General features: G+C 39.9%; 1 protein-coding gene across 1 annotated transcript in view; it reads right to left on the reverse strand.

Moving 5' to 3' along the window:
- The window catches only part of zgc:173742 (DNA topoisomerase I, mitochondrial), a 233,252-nt gene that overhangs the window by 91,417 nt on the left and 124,480 nt on the right, over window positions 1-17,355 (reverse strand). Inside the window, exons 11-12 of the mRNA XM_060924351.1 lie at window positions 12,054-12,198; window positions 4,532-4,675 (exon numbers count right to left, since the gene is read on the reverse strand). Coding sequence (XP_060780334.1) covers window positions 4,532-4,675; window positions 12,054-12,198 — 289 coding nt within the window. The remainder of the gene's footprint in view (window positions 1-4,531; window positions 4,676-12,053; window positions 12,199-17,355) is intronic.

Genomic DNA, 17,355 nt, shown 5'->3' on the forward strand with positions numbered 1-17,355 from the left:
CGATGTGTTGTAGGTTCTTCAGTGTATATTGGAAGAAAAATACGGGTGACAAAGAAATCACTGACAGATCAAGAGACGCTGCATTCGACTGAGCTTCAGGTACGTTCTACTGTACTCCAGATCGAAGAATTACTCGGAACATTTTGCATGAAATTCGCTGGTTCGAATTGGAATGATAAAGCCAGACGAAAATGTAACCTCCGTAATAAAAACACACCGAGGCGACCGAAGCTGTTCCAATCGACCGCTACCTGACATCATCGCATAAGTCACTACCACAGGAAGCCCATCCGGTATTCTAAAAAAATGCATTTTTTCTTGAAAACTATTTGGTCTCTCAAAATGAAAGTTTGATTTTTGAAATCTGTGACTAATTTTACGTAAAATAAGTTTGAAAATCAATCCGCTGGAGGATCCCTTTAAATGAATAAACAAGAAGAAAAATACAGGTCACTGAACACTATGAGGAACATCTGTACACCTACTCATTCGTGCAATTAACTAATTAGCCAATCTTACGGCAGCAGTGCAATGCATAAAATCATACAGAATCGGAAGAGCAGCTTCGGCTATTGTTCACATCAACCATCAGAAAGGAGGGAAAAAAGTGATCTCGGTGTTTGACAGTGGAATGATTGGTGACGTCAGGCTGGTTTGAGTATTTCTGTAACTGCTGGTCTCCTGGGATTCTCACACACAACAGTCTCGAGAGTTTCCTCAAAATGGTGCAATAAAAAAAAGAAAAGAAAAACAAAACAAAACAACAACAACCACCCGACACACAACATTGATGCCTTGTTGATGAGAGAGGTCAAAAGAAAATGGCCAGACTGGGTCGAGCAGACAGAAGCGTCTCAGAATGCACAATAAGTTGAACCTTGACATGGATGGGATACATCAGCAGAAGATCACATCGGGTTCCACTTCTGTCAGCCATGAACAGAAATCTGAGGCCACAGTCAGTACAGGCTCACCAAAACTTAACATTTGAAGACTGGAGAAATGCATCCTGGTCTGATGGACCTCGATTTCTGCTGAGGTGCACAGATGGTAGGGTCAGACTTTGGCACCAACCTGCCTTGTGTCTGTGAAGATTCTCAATCATCCAGGTCATAGTAAACTGTGGGTGGTAGAAAAGGGCAACTGGACTTGCTTGAAGATTCTTGAAAACGTTTCACCTCTCGTCCGGAAGGCTTCCTCAGTTCTGTCTGACTTAGACTACATTCAGACTGCACCCTGAAACGACCCATATCCGATTTTTTTGCCCATATGCGACCTGTACCCGATTTGTTATTGACAATCTGAACGACACAGATCCGATTTTTTTCACATGCGACCCAGGCCGCTTGGATATGTGGTCCTAATTCCGATCTGTTATTTTCACATGCGACTGCAGTCTGACCGGACAGGTCGCATTCATGCGACCTACACGTCATCAACAAGAGACAAACGTCACTATTCTGCGTTGGCTAATCCCGCCTCTTTGGTGGAAACTTGAAGAGTGCGCTTTTTTTTTGTTTACGTATTACGTAGATGTGCTTATTACGTGTCAATTTGTGCATGCGGGACACTTTTGGGTCGTTTTCCGTTCATATTGGAGATCGCATACAAGTCTCATATAATTGGTAATGTGAACGGCCTAACAAAAAAATCGGATTTCACAACAAATCGGATATGGGTCGTTTCAGGTTGCAGTCTGAATGTAGTGTAATAGGGAGTATCAGATATTTATCCTCTCCTGGATCAGAATCAGAATTCTGATGACCAGCTCATCCAAGGTGTCGTTGAGGCATCATGTTGGTGTGGGTCACTGGAGGCTGGGTGTGAACGGCGAGTCATTAGGGTGATCAAAGGATTGCCCGTTAGGGTGATCAATGGAAAGCTGACTCTCTCTGTCCTCCTGTGAGTCACCGAAAACCATCGTTTTTCAAAAGAGAGTCAGCTTTCCATTGATCACTGAAAACCATCTACAATGCGGTCTTGGACACTCTTCCCAGATGGCTGGGTGTACGCCAGGACCCAGCTGTTTTCGGTGACTCACAGGAGGACAGAGAGAGTCAGCTTTCCATTGATCACCCTAACGGGCAATCCTTTGATCACCCTAATGACTCGCCGTTCACACCCAGCCTCCAGTGACCCACACCAACATGATGCCTCAACGACACCTTGGATGAACTTGTCATCAGAATTCTGATTCTGATCCAGGAGAGGAGAAATACCTGATACTCCCTATTAGTCAGACAGAACTGAGGAAGCCTTTCGGACGAGAGGTGAAACGCTTTCAAGAATCTTCAAGCAAGTCCAGTTGCCCTTTTCTACCACCCACAGTCAACCTGCCTTGTGGTAACAGTCCAGGCTGGTGGAGGTGGTGTAATGATGTGGGGAATTTTCTTGGCACACTTTGGGCCGCTAATACCAATCAATCAATCAATCAATCATCGCTTAAGTGCCACAGCTTATTTGAGTATTGTTCCTGACCATGTGCATCCCTTCATGGCCACAATTTACCATCTTCTAATGACTGCTTCCAGCATGATAATGAACGTACCATGTCATGAAGCAAAAGTCATCTTAGGGCCCGTTTACACAAGGACGCTGTCGGGTAAAAACGACTAAATATTTTATCGGAAGTGCCTTTCGTCTACACGGGGACGGCGTTTCCGAGGCTGAAAAACGGAAAAAATTGAAAACGCCTTCCGGAGTGGATAAGTTAAAAACAGCCCCCGTTTCATATCCATCTAAACTACCCAATATGCGAAACTCTGCTCGGATCTGCTCACGTCGGGTACGCGTTTACGTCATACATATGTCATATACTGTACATGCCAGCCCGGGAAGTAAGAAAGTAAGTAAAAAAGTAAGAGCATGTCTGATTACATCGATCCAACGGACCTTCAAGCTGCTCTGGCAGCTTTAATAAACGTCCAGGAGTCCTTCGAACATCTATACCGAATCTGCACATATACCGCTAATGAACAGAGGTGGGTATAGTATGCTCTTACTTTTTTACTTACTTTCTTACTTACCATAGCCAGAGTAGTCAAAGTTTTCGCGGCGCAGATGTGCAGATCAGACAAGACGGAAGACGTTGCGCATGCGTGCAGACATAGCGGAGGTCTTTCACAGCACCGCCTGGCATGCACATCTGTGACAGAGCGTAATGCGTCTGTCACTAAACAGCGGTTCCTCCCGCTGGTCATGTTTCAGTGGTCAAGTGCAATGGACTAAACCACAGTTGCAAAGACATTCCAAATACAATCTGTGTTGTATGTTTACTGTGGGTTTGGTAATGGGGGCTTTACAAGTATGTTTTGTTACGGGTACATTTGTTACAACTTTTAGATATGTAAACCTGAAATGTTTGGTCCATGTGTTCATAGTAAAAGATGCGACACAGGTTTAAACAGCGCAAGCATTTATTAGTTTTCACTATAAACAATAGCGTGTAAAGATTCATTAAGTGCGCACGCTTAACATCTGAATCCTTTTCTGCTAGAGTTTATCTAACATCAGCCAGAAATGTTTGTAGCCATTTACCTGCTGTAGTCTTCCGGGTGCGGGACCAAACCAGAGTGCAGGGCTGAAAGCGCTTTTCAAGGTTTCTTCCGCGATGCACGGGAAAGCAGCTCATTCGAGCGGAGAGAAATGGTCTAAAAATCTTACGTACCGTAAGTGTTTGTTGTAATATTTAAGGTCTGCACATTGTTGTAGGAGTGAAATGCATGCAGTGAAAATGTTTAGAACTGTTAAAATCTGTCTAGATGTGTTGATTGATTTTAATTGTGTTAAGACTGTGCCGTAGTCTTTTAAATATGCGCTGCACTGTTCATTCGGGAGATGGCCTCGGCAGGGAGAGGACGCGTGACTTGAGCTCTGTGTGAGTAATGCCAGAGTAGCCTAGCTTGCGTGGGCATTTTGTCCCAGAATTTTTTTTGGTTTGGTTTTGTCATCAGTGGGGTTTTTTTTTGTCCTGTTTGTGTTAACTGCCGGCTTAAGAATAAAAAGAAAACTATTTTTGTACGAGAATTTTCCTTGTTTTGCTCATCATTCTGACTGACTACTCCATCCGCTCGGCACACTCTATTACAACATCCAATTGAATTCCACACATTTATGCGTCACCGTATAGACGCAGATTTCCTCCTTGAAAACGGTCGTGTAGACGCGGAAAAAAGTGAGAACGAAAACGGACTTTTGCGTTTTTGTTTCAGACCGTCCCCGTGTAAAGTGGGCCTTAAACTGGTTTCACAAACATGACAATGAGTTCAATGTTTTTCGGTGTCCTTCCGAGATCTGACACCTTTGGGATGTGGTAGAATGGGAGATTAGCAGCATGAAAACGCACATGAAAAACCTGCAGGAACTGCATGATGCAACATCATCAACATGGACCAGAATCTCAAAGGAATTTTTCCAACATCTTATAGAATCCAAGCCATGAAGAACTGAGGCTGCTTTATGAGCAAAGTGAGGCTCTACCCAGTATTAATAAAAAGTGTTTCTAATACACCACCCACCCACTCTGACTGACCTTGTCGATGAAATAGAGAGCTACAGCTCTCTGTCGTATTCCCATCTGCGTGGACTTCATATCCTCCTGGTACTGGGCTCGGATCGCATCCACACACGTCCTCAGCTTGCGAGCCACTTCGTATTTCTCCCAGTCCTTCTCTCCCTGAAATACCATGCAACATTATGCACTTTATCTTTAACTATAGATGGGCAACAGAGCAATATAACACCAAATGCTGTGATAAACTGAGACACAATACACTTTTTTTCTTTTTACTTCTTTGAGATAGCACAGATTGAGTGGCATCTAATTTCTGTTTTTAAATACAATTATAAATTCAGCTGATTTTACCTTAAAATTTTGTACTGAATCTTTAAATTTGTAATGTACACTTTTTTTTTTTAAATTACATTGTAATGAACGTCACAAAGAAATTGCTCGTATCGGCCCTTATTCAAAGTCACTATGACTACGCCAGTACTTCATGGTATTCTGGGTTATTGAAAAAGTTCTAAAATAGACTACAGGTATCACGGAATAAATTAATTTGGTATATTTTGAATGCACCGGCCAGAAGTCATATTGGTGCTGAGGAATTCTAGCAGGCCAATATGTTACCAGTGAGTATGCACGTTGCCCAGTTGAAACTTAATCTTGTTTTCAAAATTCTAAATGGTTCTGCCCCAAATTTTTGGGGTCCAAGGCTTCAACTATACAAAGGAACTCCATTCATTCAGTCAATACAAGATCTACTGTAGTGCATCATCCTTGCAGATACCTACAGGGGCTTCAAAGTTTGGGAGAATAGCAGGGTACAAATAATTTACAGCAGGGTGCAAAATGGTAAAATGTCTGCCAACGGCAGACATAATGCACGCAAAGCGTGCAGATAGATAGATAGAGAGAGAGAGAGAGAGAGAGAGAGAGAGAGAGAGAGAGAGAGAGAGATGCAAGTACGAATTTTTCATGGGGCGGGATGGTTTGGAACAGGCCATCTAAAATTGGGATAACATTTACCCGGGACAGGTATTTGAGGCGGGTCGTCTAGCTTAAGCTTGATTAGCGTTGTTACGCACGCCAGTGTTTCCCATAGAAATTTTGGAGACTATTGGGGAGGCGCGGGGGTTGTTTAAAATTGAGTGATATGTTAAATATTAAGTTATTACTGAAAAACTATTGATTAAAAAAACAGACACTGAGAAATGGTCCTATAAACAACTTTACCAATATATAAGATTACCAGGACTACAAAAATGCAGAAAAATAGGCTTTACTTATCCAAATGCACCTGTTGGTTCAAAAGTTAAAGTGCAGAGAACCTCACAGCACAACATGAAGTTACCTTCAAATATAATATAAATGCCTCAGCTTTCATGTAAGAAAAAAAACTATTAATACTAGTACTGTGTGCAGGCAGTCTCTCCTGAAGACTAAATTAAACAATAATTATAAACTAATAAAATAAATGGCTCAGGCTTCATAGAAGAAAAAAACGATTTGAACAGAATCTCACAGTATGATGCTGAAGCTGCCTAAACAATGGAAAATAAAATACCATTTTGGCAAAAACGTTGGCATCCATTAATTTCTTGTATTAAGTAAAAAAATATGTTGCCAGATACTGCTGACGTTTTACAGCCCAAAATATGTTCAAAACCCGCCAAAATGCACTTAAAACCGCCCAAATTGGGCGGGAAACCGCACAATCTGGCAACACAGGCGGCAGTAATGGCTGCACTCGTGTCGAGGATGTAAACACAGTTGACGCGGCAACGGACATACATGACATAGTGGATGTAATTTATGTTCACAACTTTTTTTGCTGTCAGAAATATTTAATATTAAATTGTGACTTGACTGACAATAGCCGGCGGCATAACAAGCCATAGGCGGCAATTTGCCACCGGTGACCGGCTACTTTTGAGACCGCTGTACCTAGGGTCAAGTCTTTTAGTAAATCTAGTTTCCTTTACACTGGTATTCAGGCATGGAACAGTCTTCCTTTGGAGTTACACTACATACAAGAGCTGTCTAATTTTAAGAAAGCTGTAAAAAGAAGTCATTATTTTAATCAGATATCACACCAGGAGAGAAACACTTTTGTTTACTGTTAGCTTCCATTGTGGTCCGTGTTAATGTTCACTAGTCATGTTTTCTTCTTGTAAATTTATTCTAGTTTTTTACTCTGGTGATATGCCCTTTTTGTTACCATAACAGTATTATTATTTTTTTTTTTGTATTTTTATATATTTTTTGTATTACTTTATCATTATTTATAGTTTGGGTATTTACTTAGTATAGTAATCATGGCTGTCTGTGATGAGTCTCTGGGACCACAATGGAAACAAGTGTTCACACTTTTTTTGTGTGTGTAATCCTGGTTTTTATGCCATGTTCCTACTGTATTTTGTATGTACTGCATTTTAACCTAAATCAAATCAAAAATCAAAACAATACACTTGGATATCACAGTTATGGTCCTATCTAGTGTTTCCTAAATAACAATTACATAAAAATTACAACTAAAATTTACTGCATCTTTACATTTGTAATATGTATTATTTGAAAATATATAATATTGATAACATGATAAATTACGTCACAAACTTCGATCTCATTTATTGTCCTAATTAAAAAAAAAAAAGAAAAAAAAAACCACCACCATACATTTGGATTAAAATTCTGCATAGAAACTTCAATTTGTAAAATATTTAGGCTAGCCTTAAAAAATTCTTTGTTAGCAGTAACCCGGCCAGGTATTTAAAAAACAAACAAACAAAAAAAAAAACCTGACTTTAAAAAAAAAAAAAAAAAAAAAAAAAAAATTGTATTAAAATTTTGCATAGAATCTTTCAATTTGTAAAATATTTAGGCTAGCCTTAATTTCTTTGTTAGCGGTAACCCGGCCGGGTATTTAAAAATAAGAAAAATAAAAACACCCACCCCCCCGCACACACACACTATAAAATTTTGCATAGAACCTTTCAATTTGTAAAATATTTAGGCTAGCCTTAAAAAATTCTTTGTTAGCGGTAACCCGGCCGGGTATTTAAAAAACAAAAACTAACTAACTAACTAACTAACTAACAAAAAATAAATTTGTATTAAAATTTTGCACAGAACCTTTCAATTTGTAAAATATTTAGGCTAGCCTTAAAAAAATTCTTTGTTAGCGGTAACCCGGCCGGGTATTTAAAAAACAAAAACTAACTAACTAACTAACTAACTAACTAACAAAAAATAAATTTGTATTAAAATTTTGCACAGAACCTTTCAATTTGTAAAATATTTAGGCTAGCCTTAAAAAAATTCTTTGTTAGCGGTAACCCGGCCGGGTATTTAAAAAACAAAAACTAACTAACTAACTAACTAACTAACTAACTAACTAACTAACTAACTAACTAACAAAAAATACATTTGTATTAAAATTTTGCATAGAATCTTTCAATTTGTAAAATATTTAGGCTAGCCTTAATTTCTTTGTTAGCGGTAACCCGGCCGGAAAATTTTGCATAGAACCTTTCAATTTGTAAAATATTTAGGCTAGCCTTAAAAATTTCTTTGTTAATGGTAACCCGGCTGGGTATTTTAAAAAATAATAATAATAATAAAATAAAATAAAAAAACCCCACCTTTTATGCTTGCCAAATGGCCCCCATCATACACCGTACCCGTATTGACTGTTGCCAAAACCAATACGTGTAGCACCTCGCGATTGGTCCATTTGGCACAGTGAAAAGAAAGCAGCTGTCTCATTGGTTGTTCAGTGAGTTTGCTAAAATGCCGTCCAACGACTGCAAGTTGTTTTTAATCTATTAGCAGTAAAAAATGACACTAAAATATGCAATAAAATGATGCGCGTTGATAGTTCTAAAACTTTCAAAAGTATGTTCATAGCAAATGTAGACAAATATCGGATATTTGTACAGACAAGGATGCTGATCTAATCACGTACACGTTTTTGTTCGTACGCATGGTACAAGGGGGAACACGAAACCTACTGCCGGTGCTGATGAACTTGAGATTGACTTGACTGCTTAAGTTTCACATTTAACTCTGTAGTTTAGATGCAATAACTGCTTCAGTATTACTTTTTGCAGATATTACAAATGTATGTTATAAGTTTGTGACATTTGATACTTTAAAAGTTATATATTTCTGTGTCAAACACTGATTTTTTTTTTCTGGTCCTATGTAGTGTTAGAAAGATTATTTAAGTTGTTCAGTGCAGATCAAAAGTTCTTGACATTATATTAAATGCAGGGTTTGATTTAGATATCGAACTTTGTGTTGTGTGTCACATATTAGTAACATTTTGATATACATGTTATTTACCAGCTGGGAGGTCCGTACCATGAAATACAGTGACTGAGATCTTGAAAGTACTTAGCAAGGCCCTCTGGGCCGAGGTCACGGTATTTCACCATACGGACTGAGTTTAAGCTGGTAAATAATATATTTATTTTTTTCTTTACCAAATTCTAACAGAAAACGAGAGCGCCCGAAAGGGAAAACCGAGCCGCCATTTTGAATCCTCATTCACGGCTGTAATGCAAATGGCTTCCTCCTCGGTATACAAGTGCACTTCCATGGCAGGAAAAAAAAAAAAACTACATTTTGCCACCTATGTAGTCCCCTATTTATACAAAATTGAGTCATTCAGGATTCAGCCGGCGGCACGGTGGTGTAGTGGTTAGCGCTGTCGCCTCACAGCAAGAAGGTCCGGGTTCGAGCCCCGTGGCCGGCGAGGGCCTTTCTGTGTGGAGTTTGCATGTTCTCCCCGTGTCCGCGTGGGTTTCCTCCGGGTGCTCCGGTTTCCCCCCACAGTCCAAAGACATGCAGGTTAGGTTAACTGGTGACTCTAAATTGACCGTAGGTGTGAATGTGAGTGTGAATGGTTGTCTGTGTCTATGTGTCAGCCCTGTGATGACCTGGCGACTTGTCCAGGGTGTACCCCGCCTTTCGCCCGTAGTCAGCTGGGATAGGCTCCAGCTTGCCTGCGACCCTGTAGGACAGGATAAAGCGGCTACAGATAATGAGATGAGATGAGGATTCAGCCATGTTTTTGCTCGGCGTTAGCAACAGTTAGAGGTATTTAGCTTTCTCCTGAAATGTTCTCTTTTATTTCTTCTTCCTCAGGGTAGTAAACTCGCTTTCACTGTGAAGACTGTTGTTATCGCTATCCATGCTGTAAAATTAATGCTATTCTCCTGAGAAATACGAAAATAAATGTTGACAAAAGTTGCTACTATGTTTTTTGTTCTTGTGAACGAGCGAGTCGCCAGAGGTCCATATCCGGGGTCCGTACCATAGGATACGGACCAGCTCGCCAGCCAATCAGAGCGCGGGATTTGATGGAAACCAGACCGCGAAAAAAATAATTCAAGTTATGAACTTGTTCTGTGTCAGATATTAAATTTTTCTTAAGCATTATCAGATTATTTGCATGTCAAATAAAATTATTTGCCGTAAAACGAATTACACTGTTGCGAGGCTAGTAATGTATGTTACGTGTGGGTTTTTATACGGCCTGTCTGGGAAAAAAAAAAATTTCCTCCGCAAATACCTGGTGATCTTGAAGGGGCAAAAACATTTTTTTTTTTGCTGCTTACCTACTGGAATTTTTCATACCATGTTACCACCAACAAAAAATGGATTAAGGCTGGCCTTAGTGACTGCCATAATATTATCCCATACAATATCAAGACAAATTATGCCAATACATTTTTAGAGATTGCAGGTACTGTCACAGACAATGTTTTTTTTTTTTAATTAATACAAAATATGACTTAACAGCAGGGCTTTGAACCGGTTCAAGGAACGAAAACGAAAACCGGGAACTTTTTCTATTTCACATGGAACGGAAACGAAACCAGAAACTTGATTATTTTTTATGTTCCGGAACAGAAACGCTTATTAAAAATAATGATAACCGGTTAATACCGGTTTTTATTTCGTTCCTCAAAGTTTCCGTAGCCTACAAATAAAAAAGTCATTCTTCTCCTGCGCAAGTTTCTATGACCCGCTGGGGTTCACTTCCTGTGTGACGGTCGCTGACTGAATGGAGAGAGCGGGAGGGTGGACTACTATCACGTCTCCACATCTTAAATAAGAGGTAAATATTGCAGTCTATCGTTATTCAAAAACGTCAATTTCAAACACGATATCAATATGTTTGTCCACGTTAATGAGAGGCTCGCGAACATTAAATGACGTTAACCTCTGTTAGCCTATCAATGCATAGGGCCTGACTAGCCTTTGGTAACGCACTAAACGAATTATCTTTCATTTTTGGCACTTTTTCTGTTTGTGTAGATGGGAAGACATACTGAGAATCCAAATCGCCAACATTTGAAATAATAATTGTTTTGAATGATTTCTTGTCTTATTTAATGAAGGTTGTAATAGAATTAGCCTACATTTGGCTTAAGCTGGATGAGACAGAGACATAATTTTATAGCCATTTGTTAAACAGCTGAAAGGGAACGTAATTAACCGTTCCGGGAACGAAATTTTTTTGTTCTAACCGGTTCGGGAACGTCTATTTAATGGTGGAACCCAAAACCGGAAACGTTAAAATTCCGTTTCTGTTCGGAACGAACCAATAGGAAAAAAATTCTGGTTCAAAGCCCTGATTAACAGTAAATTTCATTTAGCTTTTAACACAATTTTTTTTGACAGTACATGAACCTACATTTCATGATGCATCATAGAAACGTCTTAAAGGATCGAGCTATGATATTTTTGTCCAATCGGCACTTTAACACCACCTTCGTAAAGACTCGTAGTGAGTGGACTTAATCAGAGCTCGACTTTCCTACAGTCAAGTTATAATGCTCCACCCCTGAAAAGTAAAAATGTGACATTTATCGAGTTTCCTCTTGTGTTTACTTCAGCACTGTGTCCCTGTCAGTTAATTCCCACCTCAGTGTCAGAGCTCAGCTTGTGCTTTAAACCTGTGACTTGAAGGGATTTAATTGTCTGACAACACCGCTGCCCTCTGTACATCGTGTGTTGCCACAGTAACTCCGACAAACAGACAACCATGTACGTATGTGCTTATGGCTATAGAGTGGAACAGAAACACATTAAAAAAAAGCAAGAGAGAAAAATAAAGAAGTCGTAGGCAGTGAGACAGAGCTGCAGTATTTAATGAACGCGAGGAGAGGAGAAGGTGCAGCTCGTAACTCATTCTAAATCTTCAATCCTGTGGGAATAACCTCGCTTATTGTGACATGTGGGTAATTGAGTAATGATGGAATTGATTGCTTTGCATCCTGATTTGATTGTGTGTGAGAAAGGCAGCGAACAGAGCGAGACAAATGACAAGATGAAGCATGTGGCGACGGGGACGCGATCAAACACTGCCAAACAAAACACTTCGCTCCCTGGTCTGGTTTGATTAACTAGCACCCGGCACTACAGCTAAAAGTCATCACCACTAATCTGTTAACTAAGGGAGAGAAATACGGATTGACATGCTTAGGGAGATAACGAGTGACAGGGAAGAAGACGGAAAAAGAAAATCAGGAGATCGGACCTTGAGCTTGGAGTTTGCGTTGAGCATGATGTATTTGCAGGAACCCTGGACGTTCTCGGTCCAGCTGGCCAGCCAGGTCACCGTGTTGTCGTGTCGCACCTCTTTCCAGCTGTGTCCAGCAGGGGGCGCTGGGATACGGGAATCACTGTAGAGCAGTTCAGAAATCCCATTCATTCAATGACTATACCTTGACGAGTTCACATTTATTTGACTATTAATGTACACATTTCCTTAGGTTTATAAACGTGGCAGAACTTTACATCATGAACAACAAGCAAAGGTAACACGACCATCGATCAGGAATGCATCCAACCTCGAAACTCCTGGGTCACAAATGTGTGGAGCGAATACAGGTTTTGACCGGAGTTTTTCTGCCAGTAATAATACCTTCATGTCTCCATTTTAAGAACACACTAATGCATTTCACCAAAATGACATGGAAATTGCTTTACAGAAGTTAGGAGTACTTCACTGACTGCAAACATGCATAAAAAGGATAAAGATTAGGGCTGTAACGATACACCCAACTCACGATTCGATTCGTATCGCGATTTTTGACCCACGATTCGATACGCCCATGATTTTTTAAAAATGTATTTTTAAAGTAGTAAATTTGACTTATTAACATTTACTTACTTACATTAACTATTTAATAACAAATAATTCAGACCACGGGGCGGCACGGTGGTGTAGTGGTTAGCGCTGTCGCCTCACAGCAAGAAGGTCCTGGGTTCAAGCCCCGGGGCCGGCGAGGGCCTTTCTGTGCGGAGTTTGCATGTTCTCCCCGTGTCCGCGTGGGTTTCCTCCGGGTGCTCCGGTTTCCCCCACAGTCCAAAGACATGCAGGTTAGGTTAACTGGTGGCTCTAAACTGACCGTAGGTGTGAATGTGAGTGTGAATGGTTGTCTGTGTCTATGTGTCAGCCCTGTGATGACCTGGCGACTTGTCCAGGGTGTACCCCGCCTTTCGCCCGTAGTCAGCTGGGATAGGCTCCAGCTTGCCTGCGACCCTGTAGAAGGATAAAGCGGCTAGAGATAATGAGATAATTCAGACCACTGCAGAGAATGAGAATATGCAAAAATGAACAAATGTATATCCAAAGACTGTTTTATTTCTCAAAATAATACTGTTGAGCCGGAAGCTCTGTTTTTTTCGGTTCTGAAAAAGTAATTTTTCCAAATCGTGTAAATCCGTTAAGATTTTTTTTTTTTGGGGGGGGGGGGGGGGGGGGGGCTCTCTCACTGTCTCACACTCATAGGGCCAATGATTTTCTGTGATCGCGGAAAACAGATGGAAATTACGGAATTTTTATAGTGAAACATTGCTCGCGTGTCAAAATGTAACTGCCGCAGAAGGCTTCCGCCCAAGCAGACATGCCTTCAGTGTTGCCAGATATTGCTAACGTTTTCCACTGCAAAATATGTTCAAAACCAGCCAAAAAGCACCTAAACCTGCCCAATCTGGCAACACTGCATGCCTTTCCGGTCAAGTGATTGTGATTGGCTTGTGGCACACCTAGCCAGCCAATGAGCTGCTTGTTTACAGATTCGCTCCCCGCGTCGCAACCAGAATGGCGACCGCTTAAAAGAAATGAATGCTCTGCCAGTGGCGAGTGTGGACGTTGCGTGACTCGCAGAAGATTGTCGCAGGTCGTCGAAAAAACGACTTACGAATAGATATAAAAAATAAAAGTAATTTAAGTAAGTTTAAAATGTAATTTAAATAAAAAGTAAAGTATTCATAAATTGAAGTTTGGAAGCGCCTCTGTTTATGGGCTGAGGAGAAGTTTGAAAGGGTGTACCGCGATTCTGCCTTCTTGTATCGCGACACGGATCGTGGCTCTGCGTATCGCGATTTCGATTTCGATACGCATATTGTTACAGCCCTACTAAAGATGTCTAAACCTTTGCCAGTTACATGGAATTTTCTCATGATTTCATCACACTTCTCATATCTACCAGATATTTAGCAACCAGATCTTAGATCAGGGCGGCACGGTGGTGTAGTGGTTAGCGCTGTCGCTTCACAGCAAGAAGGTCCTGGGTTCGAGCCCCAGGGCCGGCGAGGGCCTTTCTGTGTGGAGTTTGCATGTTCTCCCCGTGTCCGCGTGGGTTTCCTCCGGGTGCTCCGGTTTCCCCCACAGTCCAAAGACATGCAGGTTAGGTTAACTGGTGACTCTAAATTGAGCGTAGGTGTGAATGTGAGTGTGAATGGTTGTCTGTGTCTATGTGTCAGCCCTGTGATGACCTGGTGACTTGTCCAGGGTGTACCCCGCCTTTCACCCGTAGTCAGCTGGGATAGGCTCCAGCTTGCCTGCGACCCTGTAGAACAGGATAAAGCGGCTACAGATAATGGACGGATCTTAGATCGAATCTTAGCGGACCCAAACAGCTGTTATTTCGTGTGGACAAGTATGTAAAAAAAAAAAGGCCAGTCATCAAAAATGCTGGAAGAGAGGGTACATAGTGCCCAAAGAATATCTGCAGATGAATTCTACAGAAAAGCTCTCAAGAGAGAGTTCAAGATAAGATCGTAATGGATCTCTCTAAATCCACCAACAGTAGATAGAGATAAACGTGTGCGCGCGCATGCATAACAGTTATCCCATGAAATCGGGTCGTACATGAGCTGATGGCTGACGAGGCGTGTAGCACCGAGTTGTCTATAAGCCATGTATGATGAGATTGAGTGGAATAACTGTTTTATTCTATCCACATTCACTGGATTTTGAGAAACGGAGCATTTTTATTTTTGGCAAATTTGATAAATAAAAACTTTCTATAAAACATCCGACAAAATCATTTGTTTAGAATGTAAACAAACCGGCGAAATGACAGTAGCAATCTGTGAAAAATACTATAATAATTCTTGAAAAATTAAACAAAAGAGCCATTCTTACCATCAAATACTTTTAATCCATATTTTGTTGCTTTTTTTTTTTGAGGTTTTGTTGTTGTTCTTTAGGTTTTTTGGTGGTTGGCAAACCAACTATAAGGTGCATTACTGCCACTGACTGGGCTGGAGGGTGGAACAGGACTTTTTTTTTGGGGGGGGGACGATGATAACACTATATTCTTTTAGCTATCTCGGTTTCTTTCAAATACTTGATAATTTTTGGGGCTTTGTTTTCGAGTAGAGTTTTTATTTTGTCCTCGGCTGGTTCAGCAACACACTCCGCCATTTTGTTTTTCTCTACTCACGGTATAGAGCTGATATCCTTGGAGTACAGAAGCCAATCAGAGCGCACACGACTATTCATCAGGGATGAGAGTGGGTGCTAATGAAAAAAGCAGAAAATCTGTAATAAGGGGGTCCGGGGGGGGGAATTTTTTTTCAAAATGAGACCTTACACACCCTATTTCCTGCAATCTGAGCTGTAATTAATTAAAACACATACATGTCAAGCTATACGGAATGTTCGTATTTTATACGGATTTGATTCAATAAACGTAGTATACGGGCGTACAAATAAAGTTATACGGATTCTTTAAAAAAACTTCAATATTTATTTAGAGCTATAATCAATTCCCACGATGATAAAAGAGCGCATAACATTTACAAACGTACTGTACACCACAGAAAGCACAAACAGCCAGTAAAGAGTCTTATGAAATCGCGCGTTATCTTGTGGTAGCGAGACTTCGTTCCACTTTTGATCATGTGCACACCGCATTGCGAGAATCCCGCCAACCGGGAAGTAACATTTTGTTTGAAACGCGTATTTAAAAGATTCTGAATGGGCACTCCGGCAAGATCAACACAGACACTTGCTGTGACCTGCAGCCTCGTGAGGTATTGGTGCAGACTGCTAAAAAAAGCTGTTATGGAGTACAATTCAGAACATTAGAGTGACACTTTGTGTTTTTGTCAAACATTGGAGCTTTGTATTCATTCTGAAGGTTTATTGTTATTAATATTGAATAAAAAGTAACTGGGATATATCATTAATTATCATTCAAATTTTAGGTAAATTATTTTAATTTGCATCTTATACGGATTTTATAAGGGAAATACGGATTTTGGAGGTTGGTTATACAGGTTTGATTGACCAAAGGTTGACATGTATGAAAACACCGGATGCCTATTTTAATACTTATTGAAATAAAAACACCATTATATAGAACAATATGTATCAAAATCAATATGTGTATTGCATTCATTCAAAATAATATCTACATTTTATGGGGACTGGTTATTACTCATTGTCAACATCACTTGTTTTTCTAAAAAATGTTGATTAAAATTCATAGTTATTTACAGTTCCATTAATAATTCAAATTTTCATATATTCAATATATTGAATTAAATAAAAACATTCATATCTTATGGAAACTGACCTTTTCCTAATGTCCACATTACTTGTATTTGATTTCTTCACAATGTCTATTTAAACTTTCAAGTTATACAGTTATCAACACTGTCAGCTATAATTCAAATTATCATATATTCGATGTATTGAATCAAACAAATGGATATTTTATGGGGACTGTCTTTATCTCACTGTCCACATCACTTGTATGTCTTCTTCAAAAGGAAAATGTCTATTTACACTTTTTACAGTTAAAAGTTATTTACAGTTGCCAGTTATTTTTGAAACAAATTTTCATTTGATCATTTAGACTTCAGCTTCTTGGCCAAAGCCAAAAGCTCATCAGTCCTCTCTTTTTTCCTTTTACTTCCATTAGCCAGCTCCTCCTGTGTTTTTACATGCTCTAACCTGGCTCTCTTCTGCTCTCTCTCACACTCCTCTCCTGCTTTCCTTTTGCTTTGCTAAACTTTTTTATACCAGCATCAATTTCACGTACCTTCGCTTCATCTCGCTTGTCAATAGTATTCGGCATCTTGAGAAAAAACGCCGATTAGAGGAAGTATTTTTGATACGCAGCTCACGAACACGTGTACGTTTTGATAAAAGAAAGTGGATGAGAGTGTCTTTGTAAAAACTGTTTTGATTGGCTGTTATGGTCTCGACATCGATGTTTTGACCAATAACAATGTAGATAACACAAATTTTACATCACATTCAACGAGATTTAAACGAGACTAAAGATGGCAACTTACAAATAACATGTAAACATCGCTGGAGTTAAAGCTTGAACAGCATGAAGGAACATACCCCAACCCCCCGAAATTAATAAAAAAAATTCTCAACGGATTTGGCACAATATAAAAAGCTCGTTTTTTACTCAGAAAAAGCAGAAATCCTCCGAAAAGCGGAAAACTCTCATCCCTGATTCATATTCAGTGAATGTGGATAGAATATATTATATACGCCAGAAAGTCGTGCACGATACACAGAAGAC

The sequence above is a fragment of the Neoarius graeffei genome, chromosome 6, assembly GCF_027579695.1.
Source record: "Neoarius graeffei isolate fNeoGra1 chromosome 6, fNeoGra1.pri, whole genome shotgun sequence".
Lineage (NCBI taxonomy): Eukaryota > Metazoa > Chordata > Actinopteri > Siluriformes > Ariidae > Neoarius > Neoarius graeffei.